The sequence below is a fragment of the Carcharhinus amblyrhynchos genome, chromosome 10 (genome assembly GCF_965287045.1).
Source record: "Carcharhinus amblyrhynchos chromosome 10, sCarAmb.v2.hapA, whole genome shotgun sequence".
In the NCBI taxonomy this organism is placed as follows: domain Eukaryota; kingdom Metazoa; phylum Chordata; class Chondrichthyes; order Carcharhiniformes; family Carcharhinidae; genus Carcharhinus; species Carcharhinus amblyrhynchos.
Genome location: NC_137333.1, coordinates 90,352,957 through 90,372,414, shown reverse-complemented (window position 1 = coordinate 90,372,414; position 19,458 = coordinate 90,352,957). Strand labels below are relative to the sequence as shown.

General features: G+C 39.1%; 1 protein-coding gene across 1 annotated transcript in view; it reads left to right on the top strand.

The window, feature by feature from the left end:
• The window catches only part of tmem131 (transmembrane protein 131), a 168,435-nt gene that overhangs the window by 107,991 nt on the left and 40,986 nt on the right, over positions 1–19,458 (top strand). The window contains exons 8-18 of the mRNA XM_080197595.1: positions 4,018–4,094; positions 5,739–5,889; positions 5,983–6,039; positions 8,034–8,095; positions 8,189–8,297; positions 11,990–12,098; positions 15,912–16,065; positions 16,221–16,391; positions 17,289–17,396; positions 17,491–17,622; positions 19,286–19,390. Of these exons, the coding sequence (XP_080053721.1) occupies positions 4,018–4,094; positions 5,739–5,889; positions 5,983–6,039; positions 8,034–8,095; positions 8,189–8,297; positions 11,990–12,098; positions 15,912–16,065; positions 16,221–16,391; positions 17,289–17,396; positions 17,491–17,622; positions 19,286–19,390 (1,235 nt within the window). The remainder of the gene's footprint in view (positions 1–4,017; positions 4,095–5,738; positions 5,890–5,982; positions 6,040–8,033; positions 8,096–8,188; positions 8,298–11,989; positions 12,099–15,911; positions 16,066–16,220; positions 16,392–17,288; positions 17,397–17,490; positions 17,623–19,285; positions 19,391–19,458) is intronic.

Sequence of the window (19,458 nt, the reverse complement as noted above, 5' to 3'; positions counted from 1 at the left end):
CGATAATACCATAAATTTAGTGGATGGAACTCATTCCAGTAATATTCCCTATTTTATTGATCCAGATCTAAATCTCGTACTTTACTACAGTCTAAAACCAACTCTAAACAAATGTTTGTTACTATTAAATGTTATTTTAGTTTCCCTCATGCAAGAAATTTGCAGCGCACTCCACCCTTCTGTCACTCTTGTCCCCTCTGTAGACATGTCCTTGTGCTCAGCAATAGTAAGTGAAATTCTAGCACCCAGGTAAAATTTCACACTCTGCTCAGATTCTCAATCCAAGGTGCACAATCCCATCCATCAGCAGCTGAAATGAGAACTAGAAACATCAGACTAAAACTGTTAGAAAAAATTATTTAATCAACTTAAAACTGCTGCTTATTATTCCATTTAGTGAATGACAACTTTGGATGGAATTAACTGATTTTGTTTTATGTTTAATTCTTCGTTACCTGCTTTAACAAAAGAATCTTTTGAGTCGGGTACTTGTATTTTAATTGTTGGTGGTAGCTATGATGTGGAAATGTCGGTTGTGGGGTAAGCACAGTAAGAAGTCTCAATACCCGTCCAGCAGGTTTATTTGGTATCACAAGCTTTCGGAGTGCTGCTCCTTCATCAGGTGAGCTCACTGGTGTTGTGAGACTTCTTATTGTGTTTTAATTTGAGAAGCTGTGATGTTACAGTTTTATAATATGTTGGTTAGGCCAATTCAGAATACTTTGTCCAATTCTGGTCACTACACTACCAAAAGGACGTGAAGGCTTTGGAGAGAGTTCAGAAAAGGTTTACCAAGATGTTGCCTGGTATGGAAGGTATTAGCAATGAGGAGAGATTGAATAAACTGGGATTGTTCTCCCTGGAAAGACGGAGGCTGAGGGGCAACCTGATGGAAATTTTATAAAATTGAGAGGCATAGATAGGGTGAATAATTGGAAGCTTTTTCCCCAGGGCAAAAATGACAATTACAGGAAGGGGGACACAAGCTTAAGGTAAAGGGGAAAAGGTTACGTGAAGATGTGCGGGGGAAATTTTTTTACAGAAGATGGTGGGGGCCTGGAATGCACTGCCAAATGAGGTGATTAAGGCAGACATATTAGTGACATTTTAAAACTCATCTGGATAGACACAGGAACAGATGGGGATAGAGAGATACAGGCCTAGATAGGACAACACGATTGGCACAGGCTTGGCGGGCCAAAGGGCCTGTTCCTGTGTTGCACTGTTCTTTGCTGTGTCACAAATGGCTGATGCCCTGAAATGGAACACTTTTTGAGGCCTGATGCAGCAGACGTGCACTTGGACGTCTGCAAATAATGTAGGTAAAATATTCTATTTGAATGGCACAAATGTATCACAGAACTAATATTGGAATTGAGTAGGTCTCTCTTGATTTTGCCCAAATTTGAGTAGCGTTTTGTTCAGGTCCCAGGCTACTTAAAATTTTAGTTTTGTTCAGGGATGCTTTCATTATTCTTGGTGTTTGGTGTGTCCCATAATCAATTACCTGATATGCAGGAACCAATTAGAAGTAAATAGGAACATAACATTGTATGGCTTTCTATTAGAGTCTGCTTCACTCAATTCTGAACTTTTCTGTTTTTTTTCCCAATTACCAAGTAGACTATTTTTAAGATGCAATTTAAAAGCAGTTCTAATACAGATCAAATGGATTTTATTTGGGTTCAAAGTTGAACCATAATTTTATTGACTCAAAAAGCTTTGCTTACCCACTGAACTTTCCTGAATTCAATCTTCAACGTAATACTTAGGGTTCAAACATTATAGATTAGAATTGAGAAAATATGATCTATTGAGGCTTGGTGATGTTCAAAGTATTATCTGGGAATTGAAATACTGTAATTGAAGGGTTAGTTTGTTCCAATGTTTTAGACTTGAAGGTCTTGCTTTCTCTGGAAGTGGAAATGGTAAGAATTGTCTATTTGCAATACATTTCTTGAGATCAAGCTCAAAACTTGCCTTTTAACTTTACCTCCCACACAAGAGCCACAAATGGTTTCCAACAGCAGTTTATCATTACAGCTTATGTAACTGTTTCAACTTCACATTGCAGAGTTCTGGTTACAAAAATTAGTCATTATGGGGATAAAGCAAGATTGACGTGGATAGATTGGTCTGCATGTTGAGAGAATTACGGCAACCATTCTAGAATACTGTTTTTAACAGTACTTGTCTGTTTCTGGGAGATAGTAAGAAGTCTCATAACCGGTTAAAATTCACCAGGCTTATTTGGAATCATGAGCTTTTGAAGCATTGCTCCTTCCTTCAATGAGTGGACAGTTGGTTCACAAACACAACATATAGACAGACACAATTGGGATACTAGTCTTTACAGGTACCAGACAATGCAAATGGAGAGAGTGATAATCACGGGTTAAAGAGATGTGAATTCTCTCAAGCCAGGGCAGTTGGTAAGATTTTGCAAACATAAGCAATGTGGTGGGGGCTACAAGTATTGTGACATGAATCCAAGATCCCGGTTGAGGCCATCCTCATATGTGTGGAACTTAGTGATCAGTTTCTACTTGGCATGACTCCAAATAAACCTATTGTTCTTTAACCTGGTATTGTGAGATTTCTTACTGTGCCCATCCCAGTCCAATGCCAGCATTTCCACACCTGGGAAATGTTATTCATCATCCCCTTGGATGACTGCAGAGTGTGACAGTGTGGGATAGTGGAGTAGTTACTTGTGTAGCATAGGAATGGGCACCATGAAGTTCCCATGTCTGCTATATTAAGGTTTGTGATTACTGTCAACAATACTGAACTAAAACGGGAACCTGGTTAAAATTGTCAGTGGCTCTAAAAAGGGATCATTCTCCGTCTAGTGAACGCTAAAAAGTCTGACAACACCAGGTTTTAGTCCAACGGATTTATTTGATAGTAAACTCACAAGCTTTCGAGGGGACTCCCTCTTTGTCACCTGACGAAGTCCCCTCGAAAGCTTGTGAGTTTACTATCAAATAAATCCGTTGGACTAAAACCTGGTGTTGTCAGACTTTTTACTGTGTTTACCTCAGTCCAACGCTGGCACATCCACATAGTGAACGCTAAATCAGATTAACCTGTTGTGTTGTCTATTGTTGAGTTGCTACCTTACTTTCCAAACAAATGTGGATAATGAGAGGAATAGTAAGACTGCAGTTGCCTTCAATCTGCATTTCAGCAGCAGTTGCCACATTCAGGATTTGGGAAGAAAATGCAAGTACTATTTATTCTGAAGTGGAAACAGCACAACGTGACTCTGATTTGGCTTTGACTCTTGCGGTGCATCTTTTCAGCTACCAACCTGATCGCCAGCTGAGCGATGTGCTGTTTGTGCTGGCCAGCACCTGTTTGGTTGGAATCCCATTTCTCTTGCCAAGAAGGAAAGACCTGTAAATGCTTGATTTACTCTCAGTAATTAAAATTTAAATGCTAGTGGAACTGTGCAGTCTTGCTGAAACATAACCGATTGTAAAGGCTTAAATAGAACATATGGCACAGAAGCCAGACCATGCGGTCCATTCAGTCCATGCTGGTGTTCGTACTGCACTAGAATTTCCCTTTTTTTTTCCCCCCCTCTAAGGGGGCATCTGCTCCCTTCTCCATATGCTTGTTTAGTTTCTGCTTAAGTGCATCTAAACTATTTACAACTACTCACAGTAGTAACGGTTTGGACATTTCCATCAATCTTTTTGGATACAGAGGTTGCTGCCTGTAGATTTGTGTTCAGAAAGCCCTGAGTACTTTCAAGTCTGATTTGACACCATACAACATTGCATGCCACTTGGCGTAAAACTAAAAGGAATGTGAGATTGCTGTCTGTCTCTTGCGCTGTTGTGCGCGCTCGTTCTCTGCGCTCGCTTCCCCCGCCCCTACTTCGTGCACCGTCCGAGTACACCCCTCACCAGCTCTATTCCTTAAATTGTTTAAGCCCTAATTTTTTTTCTTTCACGGACTTTGGAAAAATGCCTCATGAAGGCTTGGTTTTTATTTTTTTTAACCAGGTAGTTGAAATGTATTCAAGTGGAGGAGATCTGCACTTAGAGCTTCCAACAGGTCAACCAGAAGGCCCTAGAAAATTATGGGTGAGTATCACAAGCTCCTCACTGCTCTGGAACTGATGTGATAAATGTGGGACAAATAAAGTTGCAATGCAATATTGCTTGATTAAGCCAGGCTGATGTAGCTTTTCAGAAGTGACAAATCTATTCCTTTTTCATGCTGCAGATGTTCACCAATCTATGTCTCAATGTCACACTATTTCATAGCCCAACTGTGGTGGAGGCCATTTCCTTCATAAGTATGTCTAACAATGGGACCTCTCACCTGTAATCCCTCCAGAATTAAGACATTGTTTTCTTGTACCTCTGCCGGATGTTTTATTTTGATTAAAGGCACTGTATAAATGAAAGTTGACATTGAAGATGGATGGCTCCGGAGTTGCTTTCTGGATAGTTTTAAACTTATATCCGTGAAATTGTTTGGGGTACTTCCATTGGTGGAATCCCTGATGGAGGAAAAGAGGACTGAATATGGCAGTTCTTAAACTTGAGCCCTTTTATTGTGATAGTTTTTTGCTAAGCAAACTAGGCATGAGGACAGCAATAGAATGTGTCTCCATTTTGATATTTCTGTCCAGATGCCAAAACAAGCCTGGGCAAATGGACTTGCTGTAGCAGCTTTAATAGGCAGAATGAATATGGGATGAGTTTGAACTCTGTAGCCTGATTAGTTGCCAAATTGTGTACTTTAGTTCTCCATTTGGGTAGTTTGGCTGAAGTACTGAGTGGAGGTGCAGTGCTTCTCAAAGCAATAATGGTTGAAACCTCAAGTCCACCTCGTATGTGATAGAGAAAAACTTGAAACAAACTTGGGAGTCTGGAAATGGTCAGTAATAAATTCCAGTATATTGGTGGGGGTTTTCAGTCACTTTTTTCACAAGTTGGCCCCTGGACTTGCAAGTCAAGCAGGTTCACTTTGCGTCCATTGTGTGCCACTGTAAACATTTTGTCGCAGGTCTTTTCCTTATAGATACAATTAATTATGTAAGCCCCAAAGAAGTGATTGGTGACTTATTGGTCAGTTAGTGGGATCTGGTAATATGAGTATGATTTTATAAATCCACAATCTGAGTTTGTACTAACACGTGGGCGTATTGATGTGTGGACTGGACTTGCAAAACACATACTCAAATTTGAATTTTGAGTTCAACTTTGTAATCTAAAAACTGGTGCTTTGTAATGTTATGCAAATCCAGAACAATGCTAAATGTCAACTCTTGTTTTTAATTTAAATACATAGAGAAAATACCAGTCGAAACTGCGTAATGTCTATATAGTTCTGAATACAAGGACTTAATTTGAAAATACAGTGCTCAAGTTTGCATCTCTCTAACTTGGATTTTATGACTGGATTAGGGAATGTTGCATTCATCAGTTGGAGGAATCATCTGCCAGCTAGTGGTTAAAGTTGTGAATTTTATATTGATTTAAGTAATATTCTGGTCAGTGTGGATTTAACTATTACCTGTTGAAGATTTTAGCATGTAGGGGAGGCAAATATTATTTCTGCAAACAAGAAAAGCAACGTTTTCTTCCACTGTCTGGTTGTAAATGTGGTACTATGAACTTGCACTGAGAAAATCTAAATATATAAATTTTTTTTTGCATTTCTGCCCAGGGTCTTTGTTTCAATGTAGATTAAGCTCTTGCATTTTTTTTTATAAATAGGAGATCCCACCCTACGAAACTAAAGCTGTGATGCGAGCCAGCTTTTCTTCAAGAGAAGCAGACAATCACACAGCTTTTATCAGAATAAAAACAAATGCATCTGACAATACAGAGTTCCTTATTTTACCTGTTGAAGTGGAAGTTACAACAGGTGAGTCAGAAATGGATGTTTCCAATCATTCAGTTTCCAGTATATAATCCTACAGGTGGTTTATTTTAAACAAAAAATTTACTCTGATTACAGCACCTGGAATTTATTCTTCGACAGAAATGCTAGACTTTGGTACATTACGAACCCAAGGTGAGTTTCTAAATGTTGACTTGTTAAAAATAACAGCACTGGGCATAATTCAGATGCTTTGTATTCCTGCCCCAAGCAGATGGTGCCCATCCTTATGTATTTCATTCCTCTGCTTTATCTGTCATTGTCATTTTTCTACACTAGCTCTTGATGAGCTGATCCTTGGGGTACTGCATTCATCCCAATCAGCATTGCCCAATACAGATCTGAATAAGCCCATTATGATTCTTCTGAATTTGGGTCAACTCTTATCATACTTTGTGTTGTAGTGTTTATTCTTTTGTGTTAATGTCAAAATTTTATCTTGTGTGTTTGGTTACCAATTTTTTTTTTGTGTAATGCTATTGCTCTGCTGTATGATTTTTTTTCCCCTCTGTTCTTTCATGGTATGTTCATGATATGGATTGGCTGGGCCAGCATTTGTTGCCCACCTCTGGTTGCCCATGAACTGTGGCTTGCTGGGTCATTTTGGAGGGCAGTTGAGAGTTAACCACATTGCTGTGCATCTGGAGCCACATGTAGGATGACAAATTTCCTTCCCTAAGAAACATTAGTGAACCAGAATCAATGAGCATGGTCATGGTCAACACTACTGATACTAGCATTAATGCTGGATATTAATTGAAATTAAATTTCACCAGCTGCTGTGGTAGGATTTGATCCCTTGTTGCCAGTGTTAAGCTCCTGGATCAGGACCCCAAGTTATAATATGAAGCTAGTTAGACCTCAACTATTTTACTATTTTGGTATAAATGTTGAGGATAGGATGCTTTGCCCAAGAATAATTTGATTGACAAATTAAGATTTTTAAAATAGTAAACCATTTTTAATACAGTTTAACTATAATTCTAATAAATGAAGCAGCTTTACTATTAACAGTTGAACAATATTTAAAAATGAAAGGAAATGATTTTAATTTCCGACTTATCATTGTTTCAGTTCCAAATAAGCAAAGTTCCTCAAACAGGCTTACAACACTTTAAATACAGTTAGCACACACAAATATACTTGCTATAGTGTGTAGGCAGTCTTGAAGCTTTGAGAGGGAGAGAATATGTTTCAGCAGCAAACCTGTCTTCAAGCAATTCCTGGCCAAAACTGGAAAGTTTTTTTCTGCTACAGACCTAGCTCCTCCCATTAACTACAAGATCATATGACCCTGCATACCTAAGCCCACCTTTCATTCCTTTAATCTCTGCCTATAAAGAAAGTCCATTTGGTCAATCCAAAGAAAACACATTAAAATGAGCAACAAACCTGATCTCCCAGCATTGGACCTAAATGTCTTTCAGTCGCATCAAATACCTGAAGACTAGAGCTGAATCTGTGGGTAGCATGATGGTTATCACAGCTGCCTCAGTACCAAGGGCCCAAGTTTGATTCCCAGTTTGGATCACTATCTCTGCAGAGTCTGCAAGCTTTCTCCATGTCTACGTGAGTTTCCTCTGGGTGGTCCATTTTCCTCCCACAGTCTGAAAGACATGCTGGTTAGGTGCTAACTTCTCCCTCAGTGTATCTGAACAGGCACCAGACTGCGGCGACTAGGGGATTTTCACAGTAACTTCATTGTAGTGTTAATGCAAGCTTGCTTGTGACATTAATAAATGAACTTAAACAGCCCCCTTAAACATAAAAAAAATACATGGCACAACCACCCCAGGGCTTTAGCTGGGTTTCTGGATTACTAGTCCAGAGACATTGCGACTACAACTTACTCCCCATGTTGTATTGCAATATTAATTTTAACTTATTAATTTCTCCATCTGAATGAGGAGTGTGGGTGAAAGAAAAGTCATTTTCTGGTTTCAATTCTTGGAGTGACATAAATGGCAGTTGTAGAGTTGAGAATAACTTAGACCACCTTTGAATGAACATATTAAATCCGAATGACTTGTAAAGGAAGAAAGAAATGCATTTAACTGTAGTTTTAAATCTTGGCAATCAACTGATGCATGAGGAGCAGTAAAATGTTTAATCTTGTCATTTCTCTGCAGATCTTCCAAAAGTTTTAAACCTTCATTTATTAAATTCAGGAGCAAAAGATGTACCAATAACAGTAAGCTCTTACTTTCCATAACTTCAGACTATAAAATTGTGTTCTTCCGTATTTCGGCTTCATAACTGATGTACGCTTGTTCTCTATTTCTAGAGTATTAAACCATCCCCACCAAATGAAGCTGTTACAGTAGACTTTAAGCCAATTACACTGAAGGCATCAGAAACAAAATATACCAAAGTTGCAAGTATTATATTTGATGGTAAGTGTATCCCTATAGGAAGCACAAACTAATGTTCTAATCCTGATAGTCTCATTGAAAACCACAAAACCTTTTTTAGAAGTCAGCTATGATCCATATACTTCCATTCAATTCAGTCGTACTAGTTGCAATATAACAATGAAAAATAGATTAATTCAGATAATTCTCTGTGTGAATAACTGCTTAATTGCAGAAATATTTTATTTCCTAGTCCCACCTGTGGGTTTCCTTGTTACTTGTATATGTTGTAAGTACTGTCAACTAGAAGGATGACCTGATTTTTTTCCCTATAATAACTGTCCCTGTTTTGATATCTTTGGAGAGACAACTCCGATCAGAAATCAGTTTCAGTCAAGAGTGCAGGTTGGGTGGATTGAACATGCTAAATTGCCCCTTAGCAAGATGTGTAGGTTACAGGGAAAGGGCCTGGGTAAAATGCTCTGTCAGAGTCGATGCAGACTCAGTAGGCTGAATGGCCTCCTGCACTGTGGGGATTCTGATTTCTTGGAGGCAATTCTTGTATGAGTTGTATTGGACTTCCAAATCAGTCTGCTCCAGTTGCTGCTTTCTTTGCTACCTGTAACTTAGCCATAAAGCAGTATTGTTCCTGCAGTTCAGTAGCCAACAACAAACTTGTAATTCAGTTTTGCCAGGTTCCTCGTTAGCAAGTCATAAAAGTCAGTGCCACAGTAACATTGGAATATTGGCCAATAATCACTTGTGTGCTAAAATGAAAGCAAAAAGCTTTGTTTTACCAGATGTGAGCATTGCTGGCTGGACTGGTATTTGTTGCCTGCCCCTAACTGTCCTCCATTTCAGAGGGCATTTGAGAGTTAAATCATATTGCTGTAGACCTGGAGTTGTACGTTGGCCAAACTAGGCAAGGACGGCAGATTTCCTTCCCTAAAGAACATTGTCATAATTAGACACTTTTAATTGCAAATTTTATTTAATTCAAATCCCACCATTTGGTGGGATTTGAATCCGGGTCCCCAAATCTTGCTCCGGATCTCTGGATTACTAGTCCGGTGACGACAACATTTACACACTGATTTTAGTTGGTTTTCTTAATGGGGAGCCAAAGTGCTGAAAAACTGCAGCACCATCTGTGGAGAGAAACCAAGATGAGGGGAGGCAGTTTCCTAAAAAAAAAATCAGGTTCTGACTGTAAATTCGTGTGTTTATCCTTTGAGAAACAACCAGGTCTTTCTCCAGAACTTCTGGAAAACTTTGTCAAAATAAAAAAGCAGGGGCTGTTTTTTTTTGGTGCTGTCATTCTTGGACCCAATCTGAAAGGAACAGAAGAAAGATGAAAGGTGTTAGGCCTAGCTAGCATCGAATTTTCCACCTGAGACTTTGGACTCCCATTTTATTTTAATTTTTTTTGACATTGGAATCGTTCACCATTTATCTTCAACAGGTTTAATTACTTTCACTCCAGTGCCCTTCACCGCTGGCTGTGGTTTGAAGCCAGCTTTGTAATCTGAATGCCCCAAAATGTTATGTACTATTGCTGATTCATCTAGTGCATAGAGGACATTGATATGTCGGTGGACCCAACAGGTGATAGTACAAATGCATGCATGTCAAAATGCTGTAAGCCCTATTGTTTAGAAGCAGGAAAGCTGCTCATTTTATTTTGTAGCTGAGTGGCAGACCATTTTGCCATGCCAAGTGATGAATTGTATGGAAAATTATGATTATTGCAGTACATCTATTAAACACAGTTGCATCTTTTCTTGCCGATAACTCCCATTGTGAGTTATTGTTTCCTTGCACGCCTTTGTTTGCCATCTGGATGCTATTAAACAAGAAAAAGAATGCCTGTAATCCTTGCCTCCATTTTACAATGATTTTGCGATTTGCCATCTGAATAATGTAACACTCGAAACAATTTTCATGTATGTGATTCAGATTATTGGCAATTAATTATCTATTAAGCAATGTTCTGTTAAACATGCATATTCTTGTACATCTATTACTTATCCCAAGGCATGATGATAGTTGCATAAATGTCTGGATTCTTTCTGACACAACACAGATTTATTAAAATGTGAAACTTGTTCGCACTGACTAGCCTTTCCTGCTGTCTTCCCCATATCAGTTCTATGTCTGAGATTATAATTTGTAACTTCAACATTGGGAACAACAAATTTGTGCTGTGAACTTTGTAAAAGCACTTGCAAGCCTTTGTTTATATACTCTTAAAACAATTATTTCTTTGGGTTTTAGTGCATTATTGGAATCCGTTCTGACTTTCTGCATGCTTATAATTATCCTTCATTGGAATTGTTGAGCAAATCATTCATTTATTCAATATTCAGCTTGATTTCTTTGAATTATTTTGAAGTGCGATGTGGGAATATCTTCAAATTAAGATGCAGTTGAAAGGAATAGGACTTGTTTCACCACGGAAAAGAGGAAGTGTTGCAGTTTCCAAACTTACAAAGGGAGAAGATAAAATTGGGTATTTAAAGAAGGAATTTTTCCAGAGTTGATCCATATAATAAAAACAAATCATACAGCATGGAGATCATGTCCCATGTTTTGTTAGCTCTTTAAAATAACTACTTGGCTGGCGTCATTCTTTGATTCTTTTGCCCATGGTTCTGTGTTCTTCCTTTTCAAGTATATATCCCAATTCATTTGTGAATCTGTTTTCACCACCTCTAAGTTGGTGCATTTCTGGTCATGTTTTCCTTTCTGAATTTTTGCAAATTAAACTGCACCAGCTTCTCCCTCTAATGGAAATAAAGTAGATGGGGTGGGGAAGGTATGTTGTTTGTTATCCATTGAATCCCTACAGTGCAAGAGGAGACCATTCAGCCCATCGTGTCTGCACCAACTACAATCCCACCCAGGCCCCTATTTCTGTAACTCCGCCTATTTGCTGTGCTAATCCCCCTGACTCTAGGGTCACTTAACATGGCCAGTCAACCTGCATATCTTTGGAGTGTGGGACGAAACCGGAGCACCGGAAGGAAACCCACAGAGACACCGGGAGAAGGTACAAACTCCACACAGACGTGAGGCGGGGATGGAACGCAGTTCCCTGAAAGGCAGCAGTGCTAGCCACCATGCCACTCCTAGTGTCACAAGTAGCCTTACATTAACCCTGCAGTGAAGTTACTGTGAAATTCCCCTAGTTGCCACCCTCCAGCGCCTTATCGGGTATACTGAGGGAGAATTTAGCATGGCTAATGCACTTAATCAGCATGTCTTTTGGACTGAGAGGAAACTAGAGCACCCGGAGGAAACCCAAGCAGACATGGGGAGAAGATGCAGATTCTGCGCAGTGACCCAAGCTGGGAATCGAACCCAGGTCCCTGGCACTGAAAGGAACCTTTGAGCACCTTTTGCAGATTTTTGCTTGCCCCATTTCACAGTTGCAGCTTCTTGCCTTTACACAAAAGGTAGCAGAGGATTAACGAATACATTAATTGAACAGGTAATTGAAAAGTATAGATTTGAAAGAGAAATCTGAGGAGTAATGAGGTAACATTGTTTTCTGAGCAATTTGATTTATTTTCTGATTTGTAAAGCTTGTTACAGATTTAATGTGTAGTCTAAAGCACTCCTAGCTGCCATTAATTAATGGAGGTGCTACCTCCAATGGAGTCAAATCTTTACCCATAGTTGCATCTCAAAAATTTGCTGACATTCATAACCATTGGTTTGCATTTTAATTTCAGCTTCAAAAGCAAGAAGTATGTTGCAGTTTTCTGGGAAAATAACAGTGAAAGCGAAAGAGAAAAATTATTCAAAACTTGAAATTCCATACCAGGCAGAAGTGTTAGAAGGGTAAGTGTGTTGAATTTTAATTTGGGGACAATTCTCCCTTGTAGTTAAATATTGATTTTTTTTTTTTGTTTTAAAAATAACTAAACAAAAATTGATAGCTGCTTTATTCAAATAGAAAATTTTAGATATTTAGTTGCTTCCTTCTATAAGACTGCCCTTCTACTTAAAGTTGTATGTCTTGCTCAACTGCTGCTGAAAGCATCCCATGCCTTGGTTGCCTCCAGGCTCCTCCAATACAATATTCTACTGACAAGCTCCTCATGTTTCACTATACACAAACCTGAACTCATCCGAAACTTTTCTGCCTGTACCTTAAGTCTCAGTCAGTCTTGTTTATCCATAACACCTACGCTTGTGGAGCTACATTGACCACTGATCCACCAGCACCTTGTTCAAATTCCTCCATGGTCTTATCTGATGCCATGTCAGCCTCCTCCCCCAGTTTTACAACCCTCCATGAAACCTACTGTTCTTTAAACTCTGGCCTCTTGTGCATTCCTACATCCTTTGCCCTACAATTGGTAACCATGCATTTAACCACCTAGACCAGAAGCTCTGGAGTTTTCTTTAACTTCTCCAAGTTCCTGCCTGCAAGACCTACCCCTGATCAAGCTTTTAAGTCACCCATTTTAATATCCCCTTCAGCTTGGCGTTACTTTGTCTGATAAACTTCCTGTGTGGCACTATAGGGCACTTTACTCTATTAAAGCTGTTATATAAATGCTGCCTGTTGGACTTAATTTAGAATTAATTAGTGTTCTTGGACAGGAAGGAACCAACCCATCTTATAATTGGTGTTACTCCTGAATATCCTTTCCTGCTATCTTCCCCATATCAGTTCTATGTCTGTGATTATAATTTGTAACTTCAACATTGGGAACAACAAATTTGTGCTCGGTAAGCTTTGTAAAAGCATTTGCAAGTCTTTGTTTATATACTCTTAAGCCAATTATTTCTTTGGGTTTTAATGTATTAATGGAATCCATTCTGACTTCCTGCACGCTTATAATTATCCTTCATTGGTATAGTTGAGCAAATCATTCATTTATTTGCTGACTGAAATCACTATCTTGGTTGGTTAAGGCTTAATCATTTGATGGGCCATCTGCGTCTCAGTTTGATTCTAGGCTATAATCTGGTACTTAAGAATTCTGTAGTCAGACTCTGCCAGTGGGTAAGGATTTCCGCTGCGCTTTATCCAACAGTCTTTTCCCTGTCTTGAGTAAAGTGGTGATCCTCACCTAATTTCGTTTATTATTGTCGCAGGTATTAGAACACAGTGAAAAGCATTGTTTCTTGTGTGCTATATAAACAAGCATACTGAATGTAGAGAAGGAAAGGAGAGGATGCAGAATGTGGTGTTATAGTCAAAGAACAAATAAAATTGCAGCACAGGAACAGGCCCTTCAGCTCTCCAAGCCTGCACTAACCATGCTGCCTTAATTAACTAAAATCCTCAACCCTTTCAGAGCCTATATCCTTTTATTCCCATTCTATTCATGTACTTGTCAAGACATCCCTTAAAAATCACTACTGTATCCGCTTCCATTACCTCCCCGGCAACAAGTTCCTGGCACCCACTATTCTGTGTTTTTTAAAAATAAAAAATCTGCCTCATATATCTCCTTTAAACCTGTGCCCCCTAGTAATTGACTCTTCCACCGTGGGGAAAAAGCTTCTGACTATGCACTCTGTCCATGCCTCTCAATCTTGTAGACTTCTATAGGCCACCCCTCAACCTCCATCTTCCAGTGAGAACAAACCAAGTTTCTGCAACCTCTTATCATAGCTAATGTCCTCCATACTAGGCAATATCCTGCTAAATCTTTTCTGTACCCTCTCCAAATCCTTCTGGTAGTGTGGTGACCAGAATTGAACATTATATTCCAAGCCCTAGCTAGGTATAGGGAAAGATCAACTTAATAAAGTAGGTCCATCCAAAAGTCTTCCCAGCAGGGAAGAAAGTGTTCTTCAGGCAGTTAGTACGTGACCTCAGACTTTTGCATCTTTTTCCCAATGGAAGAAGGTGGAAGCGAGAATGTCTGGGATGCTTGGGGTCATTTATTATGCTGGGTTGCTTTGCGGCAGCGGGAAGTGTAGACAGAGTCAGTGGATGGGAGGCTGATTTGCGTGATGGACTGGGCTACGTTAGTGACCCTTTGTAGTTTGTTGTGGTCTTGGGCAGAGGAGGAGCCATACCAAGCTGTGATACAACCAAAAAGAATGCTTTCTAGGGTGCATCTATAAAAGTTGGTGAGAGTTGTAGCAGACATGCTGAATTTCCTTAGCCTGCTTAAGAAGTAGAGGCACTGGTGGGCTTTCTTAACTATAGTGTTGACATGGAGGGACCAGGACAAGTTGGTGATCTGGACATTGTTTCCACGTCATCCCCATTGATGTAGACGGGCATGTCCTCAATGCACTTCTAAGATCAGTGAATGAGGAAGTTTTCCTTGCAAAGCCTCTGGGCCTATAAATTGGGTTGTAGCCAGAACTGCACAAACTGTACCTCTCTAGAAATTTTCCACTGAAGACCTCTACAGACACAGCTGCTCACTGGTGGTACACTTATATTGGTCCCACGCCAAGGCTTGAGCACAGAGTCTATGCTAAGACTTGTGGTGTTCTCTCATGAATGTTACTTTATTGGAAACTGTTAAACCAAGGTTCGTTCTGCTTATTGAAGTAAAGGTGAAAGATCCCATGACATGACTGAGTGGGGCGATTGCCTTAATGACAGGGTGAACACTTATTCCTTGATCAACTCCACCAAAAGAAAATAAACTGGGGTCACTATTTTGCTGCTATTGTGGGAATTACGATTATTTGTATATTGGCTCTTGCATTTGCTGACATTCTCGTTAAATTAATTGTATGTGAAATGTCAGGTTTCTGTACCATTTCACCGATCATTGAAATCATTAAGTACAAAGCCAGACCTGGTAAGGGTAGGGCAGCTTTCCTTTGATAAAGAACATCAGTTAGCCAGTTGGAGTTTTAAAGCAAGTCTGATGCCCTCATATAGTTGCCTTTTACTGATACCAGCTGCCTTATTTCCAGATTTTTGTGGCACAAGACTGATGCAAATCATATAGTGCAGAAAAGGCCTTTTGGCCCATCAAATCTGCAGTGACACATTAAGAACAGCTGAATGCCACCTAATCCCATCTACCAGCACTTGGCCCATAGCTTTGAATGTTATGATGTGCCAAGTGCTCATCCAGGTACTTTTCTAAAGGATGTGAGGCAACCTGTCTATACCACCCTTCCAGACAATGCGTTCCAGACTGTTGCCACCCTCTGGGTTTTAAAATAAAGCCCCCCCCGCCCCCGTCTAAACCTCCTGCCCCTCATCTTGAACCTCCATCCCCTTGTGACTGACCCGTCAACTACAGGGAGCAACGATGGAGATCCCACTTTCCACACCACCCACCTGCCCAATAGCACCCAGTATTGAATTTAAAATCTTACACCACGATTGTGATCTGTTTTGATGTTGAATGCTAATCACTTTCTTTCGATGGAGCCACTCCATGACTGAGAAGGGTAAGAGACTGGAGGAGCTGAGCTAGACGTTTCTGGGGGAATTGAAACTGTAACCCATATAACTGTTGGGGTCGAACTTTAGAATGGATATTGGAAGGAAAAAATTGTGTGATGGGCTGGGGGCTACATTCATGATCCTTTGTAGTTTCTTGCAGTCTTGGACAGAGCAGGAGCCATACCAAGCTGTGATGCACCATCAAAAGCATTCTTTCTGGTTTTATCTGTTGTTGAATGAGAAGAAAGTGAAGCTTTTTTGTGATTTTACAGGTACTTGGGATATGACCATGCAGCAACACTGTTTCATATCAGAGACAGTCCTACAGATCCAGTGGAGAGACCAATATATCTAACAAATACATTCAATTTTCCGATCATAATACACAATGTTTCTTTGCCAGAAGATGCAAAGAGTATGTTCAAGGTAAATATAAGCATTTTAATTATGCCATAAAATATGTTGTCTGTATTATTTGTCATGATCTGGTTATTTCTCCTCCTTTGAGCAGTAAATTGTTGAATTCAAAAGACATTTATATGAAATTGTTTGATTTAAGTTGTGACCTCTTTTCTCCATAGATTAAAAACTTCAGTGACCCAGTTTCTGTTCCCCCTCACAAAGCACTCTATATATTTTCTCTACTTTTCACGGCAACCACTTCCTCCAGTCATATAGACAGCAACATTCTGCTTGTCACAAATGCGTCAAAATTTCACCTACCTGTGCGAGCCTATACGGGGTTTTTAGATGTAAGTACACACAGAAAAATAAGTTTTCAGTGTTTGCTAATGAGTTTCAATTGAAGTAGAAAGTGCAAAATACTTGTATTATAGAAAGTGCAGAATATTTAAGTTCTTAATGTGGGTCTTGTAAGTTGCATACTGCAACCATATTTTTTATTCTACGTCTAACATAATTCAAAAGCGGAATTCAGATTGAAGGAATTTCAATTCCTTCAATGGTGGTAATTGTTACGCATAGTTTTTTGCACTGTTAGATATACCTTATAGAAATTAAAAAGGTTTCATTTGATCTGATAAAACTTTGGAACAATTCTGGTGGTGTTATTAAATAGTGCTTTGGGGAATAAGTTTTTGGAACAGTTCAGGTAACAAGGAGTGATTTGGGGATGATCTCTTGAATTAATAGAATGCTTCCTGTTACAACTTTCACTGGTCTTTTTCCTGTTCTGATGCTACCTGCATAGTCTGAAAGATGTCTTTTCAGGGTTGCTCTTTGCTTGATTGCTGTGAACATCGTAAATAAAGTGCATATGCTGCGTTACCAGGAAAATATTTGTGTTGTATTGTCACTCACAACTTTTGATGTTGCTGTCCAGAAAATGCGCAACGTTTACCCATGTAATGAGACTGTGTTTGTTAGGAATTATTGTATTACTATGTTAGAGTCAAGGCACCTAACAGAACATAACACTTCTGTTATGAAGTGCCGCAATACAGTGCTTGTTTCAGGATAGATTCCATCCTTGTATAAATAGGGCTTAGTTTTGCTTAGTTTGCTAAAGTTCGGTAAAGCTCAATCTAAAAAGTAATTTTCTGGGTTTGAAGTAGAATGATTGGTAATTTGATTTTTAAAAATTGTACATTGAGCATTTTTTTACTAAAGCTATTTTAATAATTTTGCAGTACTTTGTACTTCCAAGTTTAGAGGAGCGCATCATAGACTTCGGTGTGTTGAGTGCCACAGAAGACGGCAATGTTATTTTTATCATTATGAATAGCAATCCAATTGAGGTAAGATGCCCTTTCTGGAATTTCTTGGAATTGTTTGAGGTGCCTCACACTGCTGTTCTTCGTTTTATTGATTTTGATGTTTTGATCTCTTCAGCTGGCAGTGAAAGCCTGGTATGTAGTGGGAGATGGCCTTAGTATTGAGTTGCTGATGGTAGAGAGAGGCAACAGAACCACAATTTCCAGCCTTCCTGATGTAGAAAAGATGTCGCCAATAGAACAGTCTTCTGTAAGTCTTTATTTCTGATTCCGTGTACCTATTTCTTTATATTAGATAACTTTCTTTCCTGTGTTTGGGTATGTATCCAATGACATTTTGCATTAACTGGACTCAGTCTGGCCCAAATCCTAAACCATTTTAACACTTGCAAATGGACACTTGTAATTTATACTGTTATAACCCCACTGAACAATTAACCTATGATTTTTTAAAAGGTTGAGAAAATCCATATACCATCCTGTAACCCACTGTTCAGGCACTAGTGCGACTATCCTAAAACATGTTTTTCAGTTTTGTTGGCAATTGGGACTGCACTCAAGTTAGCACATAACCTTGAGCCACATTGTGCAGTCCCCACCCCAAAATCTTGGAATCATACAGTGCAGAGGAGGCCCTTCAATAATATTGATTACCAATAAAATGGTGTTCAAAGAAAATTTGTTAATCTCCCAATAACTTTTCTCCAACATTCTTTGTAGCAGTATTAAGATTAATTTTTGATTCCTAGGGATTCATGGACAGTCCTGGGTGGTTCACGGGGTTGGGGTGTGAAGGTTAACACTCCTAATACAAGAAAGTGCTGAATTTAAAATATAGTGGTATATAATGTAAGGATTTTGGTAAAGGAAATTTGCTAGCACGTTTTGGCCCTAATGTGCACTCCCAGCTGGTCAAAGATGGTTGAAGACTTCAGGTGTAACTTGGTATATCTTCTAATGCTGGCTTTTCATCATTCGCTGAAGGCTTGGGGTTGTTGCCCATGTGATTGTGCACACTGCTTCAGAGTACTTGGGGAAAGCTTTGTTCATTGTTAAGGCAGTATGCAATCTGGACATGTTTAGACATGTTTTCTTCATAATTATTCAATGCTTGAGGGACTGTTGACATACAATAGCATTTCCTTTGTGAGTCTATTACATAATTGTGCCTTGCTTGTTAATCATTCCACAGATGACCATTGTATATGTTTTTTGAGCTGTCAGGATTAAATGATTTTCAAATAGATTAGCAGGAAGGATTTGGAATAAAATGTTCAAAAATTACACTTGAAGTTGGACTAGTAGCAACTTCTCAATGTTCTTGTTTTGCCAATTTGAATGGTTTAGATGTTGGCCGTCAGACAAATGTTTGTTTTTATCGTAGTATCGTTGCTTGCAGTTGGAAAACAGATATACTTTTATACAGACGGGACCATTGTTAGGCACAATGTTGCTGTAATGAAGCTATCTGTAATTTGGTATCAATTTAAGTTGATAAAAAGCCTTAATTACTCTGCCTTTATGATTAGCCAGAGGCTAATTACTCATAGATTCTGAACAGGCAATATCTAAAGCAAGAAATAGGGCAATATTTTGTTTCATTACTTTAATGCTTTTTACAAGTGCATGTAGAGAGATATAGGGTGGGGCTCAGTTTTTAAAGGCCCTTTGCTATCTCAGATTAACATTAGACAAAAAGTGGCTGTGAGAGCAGTAAGATTGCTTGCAGGCATTGTCCCCATTTCTAAACCAGCATAATCAGCTTCATCTTCTAGAACATGCTCTTGACCTATGTTTATTTGGTTTCTGTACTCTTGAGATTGTAAGTAATCTTCCCAAACTGCTCTAGTTTGGGTGGGATGATGTGTAATCTATAACATTTACTCAAATATAACATTTTCTATTCTTAACAGATTATATTAGCCTCAGGTTATTATGCAGTGTTTAGGATGCAGTTAACTGCAAAAGAACTTGAAGGACCATATGATGGAGCAGTGCAGATCACAACAGATTATGAGGTAATGTCTTTCTGGTGTACAGTCAGTGTTTACAAGCTTAATAAAATCCTTTGCACCAATATATTCTG